General features: G+C 34.9%; 2 protein-coding genes across 2 annotated transcripts in view; one reads left to right on the top strand and one right to left on the bottom strand.

Annotated features, from left to right (window-relative positions):
• LOC142350815 (acetyl-CoA acetyltransferase B, mitochondrial-like) overlaps positions 1-19,984 on the top strand; it is a 406,383-nt gene that overhangs the window by 105,524 nt on the left and 280,875 nt on the right. The window lies entirely within an intron of this gene.
• Positions 3,994-6,253, bottom strand: LOC142351199 (uncharacterized). Its single transcript, XM_075403319.1, has 3 exons — positions 6,038-6,253; positions 5,633-5,729; positions 3,994-5,362 (listed from the first exon to the last, which is right to left on the bottom strand). The coding sequence occupies exons 1-3, from the start codon at positions 6,122-6,124 to the stop codon at positions 4,062-4,064; spliced, it is 1,485 nt and encodes a 494-aa protein (XP_075259434.1). The 5' UTR covers positions 6,125-6,253; the 3' UTR covers positions 3,994-4,061.

Genomic DNA, 19,984 nt, shown 5'->3' with positions numbered 1-19,984 from the left:
ACTGAAATGAAGAACCTTTAAAGGCATAAAGAGCAGTCAAGACAAACCGTAGAAAGCGTAACATGTAACATATTGGGTAACTTGGTTAAAACATAACAAAATCAGCGGCCCCAAAAAAATCTATTTCAAGAATTTTATCAAAAGCTTTTCATAAAGGAGTTAGTTCCTCTTCGCACAAAAGTGCTCAAGCGCATTTGGACAGAAAGAACAAAACTGCCCCAAGAATATAAAGTCGTTAGTTTGTTCAAGGACTGAAATCAGACCCAAACAATTATCGGTCCCCATTCTTAATAGAAGTAGACGGCAAACTTCAAGTCAAAATAACCAAAAGCAGAGTTGAAGGACGAACAGGATTTCAAACAGATCACAAACAGGAAGAGTAGAAATTTGGTTTCCGAAAAGCAAGAAGCACTCTGCAGACAATATAGGGACAGATAGATTTTGGCCTTTATTAGTCTAGTTAAATTTTTTGACTCGGTTGACAGAAGCCATGCTTATATCTGTGAAGTTGAGATCCCCCTCAAAAGCCTAATACGGCAAATACATGAGAATGCTCACAGGAAAAATGATTCAACAGACAAGTTCATACAAGAGAGATCTCGGAGAAGGATGTGACAATGATCTTGAACAACGTTTCTAAAATTTGAGTCTGCAAAAGAAGTCTAGGCCTAAAAGATCCCGCTTATGCTTATGCCGTAATGGGAATGGCAAAAAGTAAGCAAAAAGCGCAGAGGAAATTCAATTAAGCCTGGAGGCAGGAATGAAAATATTAAATTCAAACACTGAAGTCCTGACAGAAAACATAGATCGACCATGTAATGTCACCCTCCAGGGAAAGGACTTACAGAAATCACTGAGTTTCAGTATCTGCGTTCGATAGTAAATGGCCTATCTGATTTGGAGGAAGCTGTGAGGAGTAACTGCACAAAACATAGAATATCTATTGTCGAATTGAGACCTGCGCTAGTCAGCATTACTCTAACAATGAAAATCAAATGTCCGCTGATTGAAATGCGTTAAGCCAGTACAGGTGTATGAGTTGCAATTCGCCGTAACGCGAGATACGCATATCAATAATAAAGGCGCTAGACTCGACAAAGCCCGTCGATGGTCATCGAGACATGGAGCAAGAAAACAAAGAACAAACACTAGCACCACAAATTCTTCTACGAGACATTAAACTAAATCTTGCAGTTAGAACAGCAAAGCTTTGGCTTTGTCTTAAAGACCTGCAAGATGTTAATAACGACGAAAAAGACTCATGCCAAACGCTTGGCTACGTGCCGTCAGACATACAAACTCATCAGAAAACGTTTAGAACCATTGCTCCACCATCGAAGGTCCCACAAAAAGAACTGCCCAATTGTTGAAACAGGGACTAGGGGCCCTATAGCCAGAAATTGCTCAAAACCGTATGGAGGGGCTCCAAATTGCGACTCTTCCAACGCCACCTAGCGGGAGTCATCCTTCTTGATCTAAGCCAACCTTTCAAGTCTGATGATTAACGACCGGCAATTTTGGGTTGCTTGTTTTCTTTACCAGTGGGAGGGGGCACAGTAAAAACTAATAACAAACAAAATGAGTATCTGGCCATTAAATTTACACTCAATAATTGTTCTTATTTTCATGACACAGAATGTTCAAATCAAGGTTGTAGAAAAAATTACTTATTGATTGTCATAATGTCTTTAATAATCAGAACATTGGTATTCAAAAAACATTATAGCAAAATTCGCCCATTGAGATTCTAAGAGTTGTAGAAATTTTATATCTCAATCAGATTGTCCTTTTCGTAACGAAAAACCTAATCATCTTTTCATTCTTTCTTTCTAAAACGCACAATTCAAAAATAAAAGCAATTTGAAATTGTGCATCCGAGTGACTCCCATTATTGCCTGTTTGAATACTACGTTTAATTCCAATCTCAAAGCCTTAAAATAATCCGATGAAAAAATTGACACTAACTTTCCCTCTGCTCACTCTCAGAAATATTAATCATATTTAACCTTGCCAAAACATGAGACAAACGGTTCTGTAACCTCAGTTTCTGGCACTCTAGCAACACCTACCTATATATTTAGGTCATTAATTGATAATTTTACAAAATAAAGCAGCCAAGTTGAGAATTACAGCTATAACGATTCATTCGTTGCCAATGAAGTCAAAGAGGTACAATTTTAATGCCCAATATCTTGGTTGAAATGCCGTTTTAATAGAATAACACGTTTGCCTCTGTGCAAAAGTGACAAGTATGCCAACCTTTATCAGATGATAATTCGGAAATCTTTCCCTCGTCATCTAATAATTTTAAATAAGTTTTAGGACCTAGTGTGCAAAACAATCAAGTTATTAATTTAACAACTAGTTCGCCAAATAAATAAACATAACCGACCAAACGTCGGAAGAATTGCTCTCAAACGACCAGTGGGAGCTCCAAAATCAATTTGAGACTGCTTCAGTCGGGGGGGGGGGGAGTCTGAATGGGACTGAGAAGTTCAATAATGGGCTTCAAATAACTACATTAGAGGTTAACATATACCACTATTGATTTAAAGTGAAAAATGGCACCAGTTTAAGCGCACTTTTCATTTGACTTTTAGTATTAAATTGCCGCCAATTGAGTTCAGCTGCTTGATATTGTGATTGAGAGAGAATTTAAGATCACGCGAAACGCAAAAAGTCAAGGGCGTAAAAGCCACTCGAAAAGTCAAAACCGTCGAGCGAAAATTCTGCATAAAAAAGACACACACGCTTACAATAATTGCTATGAACTTCGTTCAAGAGCAATTAAACATTTAATTCAAATTATTCAAAAACCCTCACTTCAAGAACTAAATAAACAAAGCTGCGAGATTGCCAGAAAACTCCCAAAGCTTCGCATACATATAGCTTCAAATTACCAGTTCTCTAGCACTTTTTGCCATGTTTAAATAATGCTAAGCTGCGCTTAACTATCCTTCAATTACATTGAGATATCTTCAATTATCCTCAACTCTACTAATAAAGTTAGCAAAAATCTACTTGAGAGAGGAAAAGTAATTTTCCTAGTTACGTTCGTCGACTGCGACCAAAAAAGATTTACGCAAATGACCAACTAACTCAGAAATCTGAAAATGAAGCCATGTTGGCATCTCAGTCAAAATAATGCGTGGACGAATGGACAAAAGCTGATAAGAGGGTGTGACATCATAGGGTCATGACAAATTATCTCTATGCCAAACAAAAACAATAGAAGGCCAAAAATAGCACCGCACAGCTATTTAAAATCTTTGCTGTGCATAAAACAGTGCACTTAATCTGCATATTAATCAAATTCTTTAACCAGTTATTACTGTCTTTCAGTTCCTTCATTTGAATCCTGAACACAATTGTAATTTCATTGTTATTGACACATAAATTGAAGGGCGTTTTGCCTGCGATAGATGTTTTCAGAAATATCGCAAAGTGTTAATATGTTAGATTGTATACCCAAGACTGTATTTGCCGTTTTTAAAGAAACCCTGAAAACAATCAACTGACGTAGATATCCGGAACCTGTAGCTTTTTCTGGAAAAAAATCTGATGCGTTAAACTATCAGACACTAGAAATCCGAGTGTCAAATGAAATAAATAAAAAAACAGCCAATATGAAACACTGGGAGTTTTGTCGGTTCATTGAATTTTACTCTCAATAATTGTCCTTTTTTCATGATTTGATAATTTATATCTTTGGAATTTTCACACAAAAAATCGGACATTGCTGAGTTAGTGCATTTAGATTCTACTAGTCATACGAATTTAACATTTCAAACTGGTCGACAACAGATTTTGAATAACGTGTACATGAGCATTTTTGGTCTTCCCTGGTCGTCAATTTCCGTTTTCTGAATTTGAATTTCTGAAAATGAATGAAAAACAAGCCTATGAAAAAAAAAATTGAGCAAATATATGTTTGCTGCTACTTATCCTTGTATGGTGAAATTGTATGGTGAAATATCCTTGTAACCATATTTATAGTTACCAAATTTTGAGATAAATTTTACTGAACCTCATTTTTTTTCTACCACGACCCACCTGAGTATTTAGGGCATCAATTGAATATTATACAAAATAAAGCCGTCAGGTTGGTAAACATCAACTTTTATTACCAAACAAATGACAGAGACACTATGAGACATTTCTAAATGAGCAACACCACCTTCAAACTCAGTCACCTTTTGAGGGCTCGCACAAGTAATCTTACTACTTTTAGTCGACATTGTAACTCTGCTCGCGAACCAGAGAGATCCCCGTTGCAATCGACGGTTGGGCTGATTTGGCGACCCTGTTGAGACTATAAACGTCTTCACCTTATATTGAGCGTTCAGCAATAAAACCATAAAGTCACGCACATAGATAGTCTTCGATTGGTAATACCCGTATGGTGATGTTACAAACTGTATTGCATACTCATTAACTCCTTCAATGAACGTATAGAAACTTTTGATAGAAATGTTGTGCTGGTTCGAAAACGCAGCCTTTTCAATAGCCATATCGGGATGAATGTCAACATCTTTAAAAGTCTTCGACGAATAAGCCCTCGGGTAAATAAGAGGCGGTAGTATCAATTTAGGCTCATTTATTGATTGAATTTCCGCGAATTTCGTCACAAAATCTGGCAAACTTGTATTCATATTTTTCAATTTCAAACAGTACTGTGAAAGCTTTTCAACATAGTTTCTTCGTTTATCTAAATTGAGCACCAACAGGTGACTACCCGTTATAAAAGATAGCCTGAAGAGATATATTCCGATCTTAACATCGGGTCTTTTACCGGCCCACATCGAAGCTGAGATGCCGGAATCGAGATGTTTGTACAAATTGTCCCGCATAGAATCACGATACCTTTTCATTCGATCTGCTAAACTGTTCGAAGCACGCAAACCACTTTCGATTGCTATAAAGGCTCCACATTTCAGATTGTAATTTGCATAGCCTGACAAAAGTGCAAAGTTGCTTATAGCTCTTTTATTGTCAATGAATTCAGAATCATTTTGATTCACAGATTCTTTTTCATTTTGAATTTTAGCATTCTTTCGTCCTGAATCCCCACCAAAATGTTCGAAGTTACCCGGTTTCGAACCGTCGTCATCGAAGGAATCATTGCCATAGCTATTCGGTACAAAATAGTAGTTGTACAAAATATGAGTTCGATCTACACCTTGATAAGTTTGGCGATTAAATAGATTGAAAAGTTTGTAATCTGATTGGAATAGATGAGATAGTATAACTATGATGACTAAACTAGACTGAGGATAAAGAGTGGATAGAGTTGATTCATAGCTCGATTCTAATTCCTGAAGAGAAGTAGTTGATTTCGGGTAAACACCCACGCACAGGCCATCTAAAACAAAAAAAATGACCTCAAAGTAATCAAATTTGAACATCTTAGAATTTGCAGGGCTAATAAACGGCCATTAGTAAAGCGCAATGGAAAAATTACCAATAATTTTTGTAGAAATTTAAATTCAACGGTGCCCAATAATGGTCTTAGGGCTAAATTTACAGAAAATCAAGTTTCTCATCTTTTTTTTAACAAAGCACAAAGAATTCGACCCTAAAGCCAAAACCGTTTTCAGAAAAAAAGTATCGTATGACAAGAATTAGTTGCTACCTTCTTCGACGGGTAGCCCGAACACTCGAGAGCTCTCCCAACTATGCGGACCCACATTGCATGTATTAACACAGTCTACACTGCCACATGCTAACTGCTGAAACACAAAGTGAAGCCTCAGCAAATGGAGATTATTTTTTATTTCTGCTATTAGAATCGCAGCCAGAGATGAACCAAGACTTAAGATTCGAAAGGGATAAAATTCAAGAGTTCCTATTGAAAATCAATATTTCACACCTTAAAAACTTGAGAATTTGATTGTTTTTTTGGCAGTAATCAAAAGATCACGAAACAATGGATTCGAGACAGGATCCAATTTAAAACCGCGCAGACAAAATACTTGTTGTTTTGACTCTTAATAAATATTTTTGGCAAATACGGGAAACATTTCTTTCTAATTTTCACCTGGGGTCCAGTGTTGTCTGAGCTGACTTCGTTGTCGATAAAGCTATAAATAGAAGACGTCGAATGGTGATTGTGATGTCTGACCATTGCATCTTCTGAAAAAGAAATTTTGCGAAGCGAAAGCGTTCATATGGAGAAAATGAAGTGAACCTCTCATTGTATTGAATTCAGTAAAGGAATCTGTAAATGTGATCCGACTCTTTTTATCAAAAACCCCGCACATATTTTTGGCACTGGAGTATAAAAATTGTCTATAACAGGCACTAAGAATTATATCAACAAGGGTGCTCGGTAAGGTGCGTTCGCACATAATGTTCCGACCCCACTCATCCACGTTTGTATTTAATTGTCTACCAAATGAGGAAAAGATAGAAAACTTACAAAAATTCACATATCGCTCAACAAACACTAAGTGAAAAAACGCTGGATTAGAGGCCCAATGAGACTTGCTGTTAATGAGAGTACTAGACAAGACAAAGATAAAAATCAAATAATAGCGAACATCAATTACGGCCGAAATTCGATGTCAATATTTGAAAAAAAATCACTTAACAAAATGAATAAAATCAGATAAAACCAGAATTAAACAAGTTAAACTGTACTTAATTAGATAGAATATGAGACCTGTCAATAATGACACTCGGTACCAGGTCGACAAATAAGAGCAAAATGGGCAAAGTTCAATTATACGTTTCTATTTTTGAAAACAACCATTTTCAAATTGATTAAAACCGATACTTATCAAATCGACTCATTAAAAAGGGCAACTTCTACTTTATAGGAAGCAATTAAAACATGTCAATATCCATAACAAGTTAGACGCCACCAAAGGAAAGGAAAAAAAATAAAATTAACAAGAAAGCGTTGCTACAACCGCCAAAAACATAGGCTTTTTATGAAAACATTAAATATCTTCAATTACGCATATTTTCAATGCCAATTGACCCATCACATTAGTTTAATAATGTGGCAAGGAAACAATAAATCTCAAGAAATGGGCATATACACAAAACAAACTTTTATGAAAATGCGTAGTACAAAAGCAATAAAACGATTAGTTGAAAAAAATTATTATATGGAGTGAAAAACTGGAAACACGATGTCACTGGAAAAAGGTTGAGATCTGACGTTACAGAGCCCAAGAAACAAAAATTACAGAAAAAATGAAAGTTACACAGCTGAAACATCCATTAAATGCAACAGATCAAGAAGCCATTTGTGCTTGTTATTAGGAGATTGAATCACAAGATAACAAAAAAAAACAACAAATAAGACACTGCTGGCAGATTGCCAGAAAATAGCCGCAATTGATTCGTAGATCGGCAGTCTAAAAAAAACAGTAAAAAAGACAGACCAAAAAAATCGTCTTTTCATTGAAGGCTGATCTGTTATATTTTGATTACAAAATCTGTAAAGTTATTGCTGCCTCTATTAGCTGATCTCAAATAACCTTCATTTAGAGTGACACACACCCATTTGACCTTATCTCTTTGAATTAAAGTAAATAAAAGTCAATTTCAAATTGAGGAAGTCATTTTTGAGAGTCAGGTAAGTCACGTGTGACCAAAAACTTTATCACGCGAATGAACAAAAAAGCTCGCTCCACTAAGAGCGAAAAATGACGTCACGCATGCAATTCAGTTGAAATTGCATGAACGAATGAACAAAAAGTGGCTGTGACGTCATATGGTCGTAACAAAAATCATGACGACGAAATAAAAAAAAACCAAGAGAAGGCCAATAATAGCCCCAGCTATCGCTGTGCGGCTATTAAACACAATTCAATATTAATCAAATACAGTGTTGAAGGCATTATGACAACGATTTTGAAAACCATTAAAAATTCCGAAATGACAAAAAAGAGTTTGAATTCTCAGCTTGGGTCTCCTTTGATTTTACATAGATCTTCTTTGTAAGGGTCGTTGTGAAAAAGACAAAAACAACAAATTTTCACCAGCATCCAAAACTTGCGAAAGTCTTCTAAGAACACATTTCTAAGCCTTAAAGACATCAGTCAAAACATAATCAACAAAAAATATTATTTGGAGCAGCAGAAATTTGACGAGCCCTAACAAAAATGAGGCTAAATTACGTGCTGGCGACAATGAGAACAAAAAATGGAAGTTCAAAATATTTTCTAAAGAAAAAAAATTAACTGAAGCCATTAAAACCGTTAGCTATAGACTGAAAGCAGTAAGTAGACTCATGTAAACAATCATTAAGGCAATAATGACCATTTGAGTGTCAAGAATACGCCGTACGACAACAAAAAGAACGACAATTAGAGGCAAAAACAAAAAGTCCAATCAGTTTCGCTAGAGAACGGTTTTACAGCCGTCAAAACTATAACTATTCACTGCAATTTTTCAAAAAGTTCTTTTGCGCCTTCCTTCAATGCCAATTGGAGCTGTCCTTAATGTGATAATTTGAAAAGGGAACAAATAACCTCACAGGCAATTATGCAAAAACAACAAAACCTTCATGAAATTTCGTAGTAAAGCCAAGAAAACCAAGGGTTTAACATTAAACCACTATAAAGAGTGTTTTCTACTTCACTTGGTAAAATGTTCCCCCGTATGTTTTGAGACTAAGCTGCATGTGGAGAGAAGTAGGGTAAAATATTGCCAACCTCAAAATTCAACCAACATTTTTTCAAAAACCAATATCTTCAGAGTCATACGAGGCATTAGATAACCAACATAAAGCTCTTAAAACCTATTTCATCTTTGATTAATAAGACAAAGTTATGCGGCTGCAAAAAGATTGACAAATGAAGGCAAAACAAAAGAAATCAATTACAGTTTACGAAAAAGTAGTCAAAGCCATGAACACAATGAACTTTTCTCTGAAAACAATATTTTGGCCCCGTGGTATTGTAAATAGGATCTGTCACAAATTGGGCCCTGATTTGAAATCATTCCAGTCAGTAATCAACCTAAAAGAACAATTTATTATTCCAAATGTCTTAAATTAGATCAATTAGCAAATGAAATATTTCAATCAACCGAAAAGGTATTTTGTATAATTATCGAGGTAATTTTTCGAAAAACCTGCAAAATTTTAAATCCAGAAGACTCCTATAGGAAGCCAAAGTACGAATAGCCTTTTTAATAAATTATAATAGCAGATGCTAGATCTCCACTTTCGGCATATATAAACAAAGTGTATTTGAAGCCCTTTTTGATTTTAAAAAAAAACTGAAAAATTTTAGCAAACATTTTAACCAAAAGACTAGGATAGAACCAATTTGCAAGCTTCCTCTGTCCTCAAGATTAAAACCAATAACATTGTTTTGAACAAATTTGCCGAATTTTAGCAGAATTAGAAAATTTGGTTAATTCCATATTCTACGCTGGACTGGCTCTCTATTGATGCCAGTCTCTATTCTCTACGATGAATATATCGATCGGCCAAAACTGACTGAACAAAAAACATCCCATCAACTCTCCCTATAAAAAGAATGCTTTGTAGGTTTAATTTCAGTTTGATAACCCCAGAGTCGAAACCTTGAATCGTCATTAGAAACGGGACGGGAGGCAGACACAAATAACAGAAAATCAAACATAAATATCAAAAAAAAATTTTAAAAATACATTCCAACTTTCTTAATAAGTCAAAAACAAACTAAAGATAATAATCAGTTTGATTTTAAGATCTATTTTGATATTCAAATTATTCTACACTAATTTGAGGGCAACGTTAAATCAGCGTCAGCTGGATCTAGACTAACTGGGCTTCTATTTTCTCGCCTTCGAAAGCTCCATTCATACTCGGAGTCAAAAGCATCAATAACACCAACAGTTTCACGACTCAAATTTTTGTTGACAGCAGTCAATTTATCCCCAAAAATGAACAATTCCATATCTCCACGCTCCGCTTTTATAAATTTCACGAGATCATTCTTGCAATCGTCGAAAATGACCTCAATATACCGCGGTTGACCATCGAATAGGCTCACACTTAAAACTTTCAAATTGGCTTGATGCTGCAATAGTCTTTGCAACTCGACCGCAATTTCACCGCAATCTTCGTCTTCGCGTTTCAGTAGGTTGAAGTTCAACGCATGTAGCGAAAATTTCAATGACTCCAATATTTCAGTCGTAAAGTAGAACTCGTCAACGTCCAAATCCCCGTCTAGTGCTAAGTACTTGATATTTGGACATTGAGAGATGCTTTGCAAGTTTTCATATCGAATGTTGACAGCTTCGCAACTCTCTGGCAAAATTATTCTGTCCGTTTTGTCATTCAGAGAACCACTCAGATCCAGAACTTCAAGGCAGGGGAAATGATTGATGAAAAAATTTTCTCCGTAGTTGTCACTAAAATCTGAAAATTCAAACGACAAATATGTTACACTCCGCATAGCGTTTGACCGATTTTTCGAACTACCATGAAAATTATCCAAATCGCCCATGCTGAAATGGTCCAAAGTAATCAGAGAAAGCTTCGAGATTTCCATGTTTTGAATAAACGGAATAGCATCCATTTGTAATTCAATATAAGAACATGTATCAATTCTAGGTACTCCAATTTGATTTAATTCGGTTCCAGTGACAACATGAGTGTAAACGATAATTCGCGTGTCATCATTGCAATAGTCAGAAACAACAGAGTAAAATCTATTTTGATAATTCGGCATTGTTGGCGAGAAACGTCTCTGCATCGTAGGCACAAACGAATAATGCAGTAACTTAATTCGATTGTCGATTATCCATCGAATTTGACCGATAAAGGTGCTAACATCCGACTGAGAATAGGAAGGACTAACTTCAATACCGAACTTATTAATTTTCCAGAACAAACCTTTGTCCATTATATGCTTACATAGCTTCTTCTCCGACTCAAACTTTGCAGATGATCCCCCGACAAGAACAGGCATTTTCAGACAAAGTTGGTCGATTAAATTTAGGAAGTGCGAACATGTTAATTTTAAGCTGCAAACGTCTTTACAAGCATTCGACAGCGAAAACTGTGTAGCAGTACTCTCCCGCTCGTTTGAATAATTGACAGAACTGCATCTTGAATCAATCAGTAACTGGCATACTGTTCGAATTATATCATCCGGCAGATTGTGAATTGACGTAATTTGAGATTCGTCCATTTTTTAACACATACCAGAAAATCTAAAATTAAATGTGATCTACAGGCACGTTTGTTCTTTCCAGCCTCCAGGTGGACGTTCAAATAAATAGATGAGTTTAATGACAGACGACAATTCCCAATTTTCTCGAAATGCTTCAGTTGACATCAGACGCAAATATCAAAGGAACTCAAACACCTATCTGTTCCCATTTTTACTAAATTCTGCAAACAACCTCACTCTTCTGAAAGACAACTAAAAAGTGGGGGAAATCTGGAGAAAATATTGGTGGCAAAAAGCGCATAAAAATGTGCAATCTGCGACCACGACCCAAGCGTACCTGATTAAACCACAAACAGACCCTGATATCCACAAACAGCACTTTCTGTACGGATTTGAGGTCAGAAAAATCTAAACTAAACTGAGGTCTCATTTAAAAATCTAACAAGGAGGCTCGATAATGCGCGATTGCACATAAGGTTCCGACCCCGCTCATCCGCAATTTTGGCATAATTGTCTACCAAATGAGGAACAGATAGAAAAAACCAAAAAATCAATTATTTAAAAAAATTGGTGTATGAACGAAAAGATAGTCTCCAAAGCAAAAAATTATTGGAGTAAAAAATGATGCATTAGATTGATGAGATATGCCAATATTAAGAAATCCAGTCCAGATGAACAGCAAAATCAATCAACCATAACAAACATTGATTACATCAACAATTTATGTCCCTTTTAAAAAACAAAACTTAATAACAAAGTCAAATAGCGTCAGACAAACTGAAATTAAACAAAAACCCTTGTAATTCGCAAGATATGGGACCTTTCCATAATAAGGCTTGGTAACAGTTAGACAACAAAGAACAAACACAGTTGAGTTGAAAAATTCGCCTAATTTTTTTCAAAAACAATTAATTTCAAACTAACGAAAACCATTAGAAATCAACTAAAATATCCCATAGGTATACGGTTACCAATGCGTCTATAGAGGGGCGTTAAGACCTGTCAGTATTCAATTTTTTATGCGGATAAAAAAACAACAAATAGACAACAAACAAAAAATCAATTGAAACTGGCCAGAAAGCACTTTCGAAGCCGTAAAGCCATATTTTGGCCCTCAAAAAATCTTCAATTGCACCTTCCTCGAACACTGTTAATGTATTATGTGACCTGTCATTAATCGATCTAGGCAAAAAGTAGACAAAAAGAAAAAAAGGCAAAATTAAGTAGTCCTGTTGTTTTTTCGAAAAAACTTGTTTCCGAAGTCATGAAAGCCATTAATTACAGAATAGGATCAATAAATAGGTTCAGTTATCCGTCTAAGGGAAGCCCTTGAGACCTGCAATTATCCACAATATGTCTTACGCCTATAAAAAGAACGTCAAAAATGACAAAAACCGAATTTATTTTTTTGCGAAAATCCAATGTCGAAGCCAGTAAAGTCATAACGAATTCTTTAAAAACATTAGATTTTGTGACACCAATCCTCTTTGACACCTTCCCTTGATACCAATAGTGTCATATTTGGCCTATAGTTAACGAGACTAAGTAACAAATAGACAAAAGGAACAAAACTGCGAAATTAAATATTTTTTTTTGGAAAACAATTGTTTTCATAGTCGAGAAAGCCAACAGCTATCTACTAATATCAGAACATCGGCTCATCTACTTTTCCGTGAAAAGCCTATGAATCGTGTGATTATACAGGAAATTTCATACGACTAAAAAGACAAAGTATAAACGACAGTTAAAGACAATTAAACAATTCAGTAAAATTCTTCGAGAAATTAGTGTCGAAGCCGTTAAGGCCATAATCCATGCCTTTCCCTTTCAAGAATTTTTTTGCTCAATTGTGCCTTAGTTTGAACGCCAGAAATGTAAAGATGTGAACTGTCAAAAATGTGATGTGACAAAACGAGAAGAAAAAAACGTGAAAAATGGGCAAATACCTTAAATTAAAAAATTGAAATCTAGTAGTGTCAACGCCAAAAACCATAAATTAAGGCGTAAAGCAACAATAGAGATTAAATTTTAAACAAGTGGAAAGATGCAGCATTCCTTCTTTGCTGACTCTAAGCTACAAATTGAGTCAAAGTTCAATAAGCCATTATTTATTTAAAAATTAAATATTTTTAAAAGTCAAAACGCCAATAAGCTTTCTAGCATAAAACTAGATGCCTTAATTTGGAGCTGCATATGAAGCCAATTGGACATCTCACTACTGAGTTTCGATTTGAAATGTTCTCTTCTTTAATTAATATCGACTAATACAAAGATCGAATAAATTTATTTAAAAAAAGACCGACTGATTATAATACGAATTATTTTTGTATTGTAGCAGTCCACGATTTGTCTAAAACTAGCCCTGCTAATGCTTTTCGTTTATAAGGAACACTTATTTTTCGATTGTTATAGATATAAACAATTTGTCAGCTAAAAAATCAAAAATAAATGTTCCGTTTTCGATAATCAACGACTAAAGTTAGCAAACAACGGCAAAATTTTAATTGCAGAGCACTCTCAACGGAAGTTGAATAATAAAAAGCCCCCTTTTGAGTCTACAAACACTGTGTTAGGGGTGTTTGGGTGTTCACTTCCGGTAAACTTCATCAAAGTGGACTAAGGAAGCTTAATTCGTTCTGTTTTTGATGAAGTCTGAATTTTGAAACATTTAGCCCAAATTTTTGACAAAATAAATAAATAAAAGTAGTCGAAAATAATTTTTTTATCTTTAAAAAGTTGAACAACACTTTTTTAAACAAATTTTAGCAAAAATGACGAAATTTTAGTCAAAAATTCCGGAAAATCTGAACGACGGAATTCGCTCTACTTTTCTCAGAAGTTTAAACCTCGATAACTCCCTGTAAAATACGAAAAGCAAAAAATCTTGTTAATTCCATATTCTACGATGAATATATCGATCGGCCAAAACTGTCTGAACAAAAAAAACCCATTTGAGCATATAGCTTTTTTACATTTCACGCTAACTTACATTAAAATTTAACTTTAACATTTCACGCTTCAGCTTCTTAACTTTTACATTAACACTTCGAACAGACGATAACTTTTCGAACAAAACGGATCCTAAATGGTTTGCAGCCCGAATGACTGCAAAAAAAGGCAATGGAAGTCGCATGAGCAGTAAAATAAGATGGGGTTTCGATCCAATTTGACAATAAAGCTGCTCTATCGTGAATTTTCGTTAACTTTCGTAAGAAAAGCGGCCACTCGCGTTAAGCTATATTTTTCCGAGGTTTTCACAGCACTTAGAGAACCTCAATCAAAAAACTGTAAACTGATCGACTCGCTATTTTAAGAAAGAGCTCGAAAGCAGGCCGGTGAACAACTTTAGAAATTTTCCAGTTTACTTGATCCTCCAGCATCCACGTTGATTTTCCAAGGCAGTTATCAGTGGTCCACGCCACCTTGTACTTAGAGAATATTTGGGAACAAGTCAAGACAATAGACAGTTCCTCGAATTCAACCACAAAAGCCCACGAAACCAGAAAACTCAAACACGCAATGTCAGAGGTGCACGCGTAGGACTATACTTTAGATACTTCACGTTTGAGGGCCCGTCACGTGTGTGATCATAGAGGGTTTATCCCGGATGCATCTTGCCCAATGCTTTAGCTGAAATTGATCATCTGTGTCTGTTTTCCCTCCTTCTGAATTTCCACCCACTCAAAGTGTCAATATCAAAAGTTTCACAACTCAAATTTTTGTTAATCGTCGATTTAAACCCAAAAATAAATTAAGAAAAGTTAAATACAAACCAAATTAGCTGAAAAGAAAAACTGCAAAAGACGATCGCGGAGTCTTTGTTGATCATCTCATATCATGTCTCATCCATTCGAAAAACCATCGTAAATTTTTTGTCACTTGAAAAAAATTTTCAACGTAGAAAGCTTGCAGAAATTTCGAATTCACTAATAATAGAGAAGCACGTGCGCAACTGCTAAGAAACTTTTTCAATAACGCAATAAAGAAATTCATCTCGCCAAGAAAACCTGACATCAAACGCTAAGCCTACAAAAACAACTTGACAGCAATCTTTTCGGCTATAATAATAGTAACGCTAATTGCTCGTTAAAATCCACAATTTAAATATGTTACAACCGCTCAAAAAATTCAAACTCATAAAGCTGTTCAAAGACAGCCAAGAGAAAAAATGCTTCAAAAAGACAGGTATAACCTAACATTTAAATAACTCCTCATGCAAAACTCATCATGCAAATCACTCAAAAATTAGGAAGTCAAGCATGATGAAGTCACTTGAGAGCGAAGAATGTTCTAGATCAAAAGTGCAAAAAAGTCAAGCAAAAAATTTGCATAAAAACACGTTGGTAATTGCTCATTTTTTTATTTAAAAAAGCTTAATTCTTCACGTAGCCGGCAGATTACCTGATTAGCTTCGAAATAGACTTACGCGCCGTATAATACAGATAGGAAAAGATACAGATATAAGTTGAAAAAGTTTTCGAGGCCGCTCAAGAAACTCACTCCGTAGAACACTTTGATTAGGGAACTTTATTACAAATACAAGTTCCTTTGACCTAACATTAATTCAAATAAAAATTTAGATTGCAATAAGTCATTTAATTGAGTGAGACAAGTCATTACGTACGTTTAAAACAATTTTCATTAAAAAACTAGACCTTCAATGGCCAATAAATGGGTTTCGAAAAATCCGATAACAAAATGGAAAATAAAAATTGCGAAGTCAAATTGCCTGATGAGAACAGAAAACCACTAACGAGAAAGCTAAATTTTTTTCATACACCGTTTCTCACACTGTATTAAAATTAGAAACATAGCCGGCAGAATACCGGAAAATAGCCGCAATAGATGCTTGTGGCCTTCCATTGAATTGAAACAAATGAGATATAAGATAAACAGATCAACCACCAGCCCTCTAAAAACCCTAATACAGCTTTTTCAAAGTTAATTAAAAACTCAAGACTCTAATACTCCAGAGTTAGGGCATATACGTTTGGCACTACATAGATGCACACTATTGATCCTTAACTAGCAAATGTTCATAAATTTTCAATATATAATGAGTTCAGAATTTGTTTTTTTGAGTCAGGTAAGTCACGCAATTGACCTAAAAGCAGAACAAATGACGTCACGCACACAAATTTTAACTGCCGAAGAAATCCGGAAAGAGCTCGCAGAGTCGTCTTCGTGAAATAACTACCATTTAAATAAACTGATACACACAAAAGTGACTACTAAATCCAAAAAAATTGGATTGAAAAAAATAAAAAACCCAAAAACAACTGAACAAAAAACTACATTACTCCTATATATAAAACAAGCCTAAATTTTTGTACACAATTGAAAACATCAAACTGCGCGAGCTTCAAAAGTCAAGCCATGTTAGCTTCCCAAAACTTTCTACTTTTGAAGAAAATTTTGAATACTGCAAGAAATGGCCACACATTGTTACAAAATTAATCATTTTCCGTAAAAGTTCTCTAAATGGAAAGAATATTTCACAATATAAAAGCAGAAATCAAATGGTATAAAAATAAACTTTGCACATTAGTTGTCGCTCTAAATCACAATGAACGCGATTAAACTAAACAATGGCCGAAGGAAATCAAATCAAAATTAATCATGAAAGACTAATGAGACAAAACAATATTCGAACGCAAAAAAATCGTATATTACTGAAACCAAGCCCTAAGAATATTTGCAGAAAGAGACTCGTTCACCAATTTGAAAAGCGAAGCTAGCAAAATCTCAGTGCCCTATTATACTAAAACTCAAAGGAAAAAGACAAAATTATTAGTTCAAATCGATAATTTTAAATTTAAAGGCAGGGCGAATAAAACTAGGACAAGGTTAGAAAGAAACATGCTAGAACGTGGAAAATACATGCATTGTGAAAAAGACAAAAACAAACTAATTCGCAAGTTCTGAAAATCAATTTTAAAAAAATCGGAAACTAAAATGAAAACTCAAATTTAAAAGAAAACCGGAATCTAATCGAAAATTAAAGTGAAAAACTTAGATAAAAAGATGGATTTTTTGTTACTAAGCAATTGACGTTGAAAAAAACTTACAGCCATCTTCCTGTCTCAAAAAGAAGTCTCAACAAAGCAACTTAACGAAAACATTCAAAATATGGTGCAATAATTCATTGAATTTCAAAGATTTATCTGCAAAACCAAATCAATTATCAACATGACAAAACCAAACACCGAGGCGCACCAAATGACTTTTTATGCTAATCTAACTCAAATATAAACCTAGAAAACAGCTTCATAAAACACAAACACCTCACGTCAAAAAGAGGCATCTAATTCACGAATTAACAAAAACACGTTGACATATTTACTAATTTGTTAACATACCCGGCAGATTGCCGGAAAATAGCCGCCGTTGATTCCAATAAGCATGATTGGGATTGAAATAACAGAAGATATTGAAAAAAAAAGATTTTTGTACAAAAACATTTTTTTAAGTCCGATTTATTTTGATGGCATTTCGTAGTTGAACATACTTCTGTTTTTTAGAGAGAGGCTACAGGGGCTACTATCAATAACAATAAGCATTAGAGAGAGGTAAATAATACTTATAGGACCGACGTTCAAATAGCGGGCATCTAAAATTGGGCTTTATGGGTTTATCCCGTTTCTATTTCTGACTTCAATTTTTATACTGACTCTGTTCATTTTGAATTGCTTTGCTGAGCAACTGATGTTCAAAATCACTTTTAGCAGAATGAGAGAAGAGAGAAACTAGCCTAGAGAAGTCAAAAAGATTTCACGCAAAATGTTGAAAAGGCGGCAAAATGAGGTAAAGCGAAACATTTTTTTATTCGACGAAGTAAAAAAAATAGGAGCGCAATAATAGCCGGCTGAGAAGATGAGGGCGGCTATTAAACAAAGACCGCTTAAAGATCTAAAAAAAAGAAAATTAATGAAAAAAAGCCAAAAAAAATTTGACAAAAAAAGAGAAATATGTGCCAATTTTGCACTTGAAACGCATTATTAGGGTCTCATAAACATTGTGGTATCGATTTCAGATGGTTGCATATTCATGCGGCATCGATCAATATTTGCTTCTACAAAAAACCAAGTCACTTAAAAAAAATTTGGACCAAATGGACGAAAACACGGATAAAAACTGTCATCTATATGAGCAATCTCTCAAAAAAGTCAAAAATTCATTCACTCAACGCAGCGCATTAACAAAAAACTTCTCTCGGTCAGAAAAAGTTAGTTCATAAGGCAACTTTACTCACTTTCACTATTAGGTCCAAACGCCGCTTGAAAAAATTGCACTTCTGGTTAAAAAAAAACCTTAAGAAAACCAATACTCCTCTTCGAGTCGTAAAAAACCACGATAACCCCAATAATAGCCGCTAGCGTTTCGCGTCTATTAAAAAAATTTACGCCGCAAAACCACTCCCTTTTCCATTTCCTGCTTCGGCATTACCCAAATCAACACTTCAATTTGATATCGAACATCATGAAAATAAGGGAGCAGATCTTAAAAAGACGGCGCCCTAATGCAATTCAAACTCTTTGAATTGTAAAATTCAGGAACACAATATATCTGCGTTCAGCTTACAACTTTGCAGCTGCACTAACTTCTCTCACTTTTCGAAAAATAATAACGGTGGACGGATGGGGCGGACTTTTGTTGGGTGCGGGGTAGAAGTATTTTGGGATCTACCAGTTCATGTTTCAGGAAATTAATAAAATGTTAACCAGTAATTGAAATAAAAAACATAGCTGGCAGATTGCCATAAAATAGCCGCAATAGCTTCGTAGATCAGCAGTCTAAAAAAAACAGTAATACAGACCAAAAATATCGTCTTTTCATTGAAGACTGATATTTTGATTAAAAATCTAATTCGCTTTAAGCTTTTGCTGCCTCTATTAGCTGCTCTCAGATAACCTTCATTTAGAGTGACACACACCCATTTGACCTTATCTCTTTGAATTAAAGTAAATAAAAGTCAATTTCAAAGACAGGAAGTCATTTTTGAGAGAGGTAAGTCAAGTGTGACCAAAATTTTAATCACGAGAATGAACAAAAAAAAACTCGCTCCAATAAGAGCGAAAAACGACGTCACGCACCAACTACAGTTGAAATTGCATGAACAAATGAACAAAAAGCAATTTGAAGTGGTTGTGACGTCATATGGTCGTAAGAAAAATCGCGACAATGAAATAAAACATAGCCGGAAGAATTCCGGAAGTGACTCGAAGCGTCAAATCTTCACAAAAAACCGTAATTGCAGCTGAGGCTATTACCTTTTGTATTAAACCCTCAACTCATTACCTCCTCGGTTTTGGTCTAAAAATTGGTGAAATTTGAACCACTGTCACCAAGAGAAACAAAATTCAGCAAAATTTTATATTATTGAAAACGTTTGGTAACATTAAGAAAGTCCGAAATAAATAAGATTGTCAGGATACCGATAGGCTGATTAATCTGACAGGGCTATCAATTGCCCTCAAACAATTCGTGATTCTAATCTCATAAAGATCGCGAAAGCAAACGGAAGATAAAAATAACTAAAAAAAAAAACTAAGTTAAATTTCTCAAAAAGAATGCTCAGATTTAAGAATCAGAAAATCACTAAATTAGATTCCTAATCACTGCAATTAAGACAAAAAACAACAAACTTTTCTTCCTCGTTTTTAATATGCTAGACAGCAAGATTTCATACTATTTCAAAAATTAAAATAATAGAAAAGACAAGCAACAGAACAACATTCAAAGGCAAATAAAATTGTTTAAAAACAAATCCAAGGCCACAAGAAAATTACAATAAATAGTAATAGGTGGAAATTTTGAAAAATGCTTTATAGCAAACTCGCAGTACTGCCTTTTTTTGATTGAAA

The sequence above is a fragment of the Convolutriloba macropyga genome, chromosome 12, assembly GCF_964194025.1.
Source record: "Convolutriloba macropyga chromosome 12, txConMacr16.3, whole genome shotgun sequence".
In the NCBI taxonomy this organism is placed as follows: Eukaryota; Metazoa; Xenacoelomorpha; order Acoela; family Convolutidae; genus Convolutriloba; species Convolutriloba macropyga.
Note: the sequence above shows the minus strand (reverse complement) of the source record. Positions and strands in the feature narration are given on the sequence as shown.

Coding starts and splice junctions, on each gene's coding strand:
- LOC142351199 (XM_075403319.1), bottom strand. CDS start 6,124: ATGGTCAGACATCACAATCACCATTCGACGTCTTCTATTTATAGCTTT. Junction 5,730..6,037: donor CAGACAACACTGGACCCCAG/GTGAAAATTAGA, acceptor TTTGTGTTTCAG/CAGTTAGCATGTGGCAGTGT. Junction 5,363..5,632: donor CGGGCTACCCGTCGAAGAAG/GTAGCAACTAAT, acceptor TTTTTGTTTTAG/ATGGCCTGTGCGTGGGTGTT.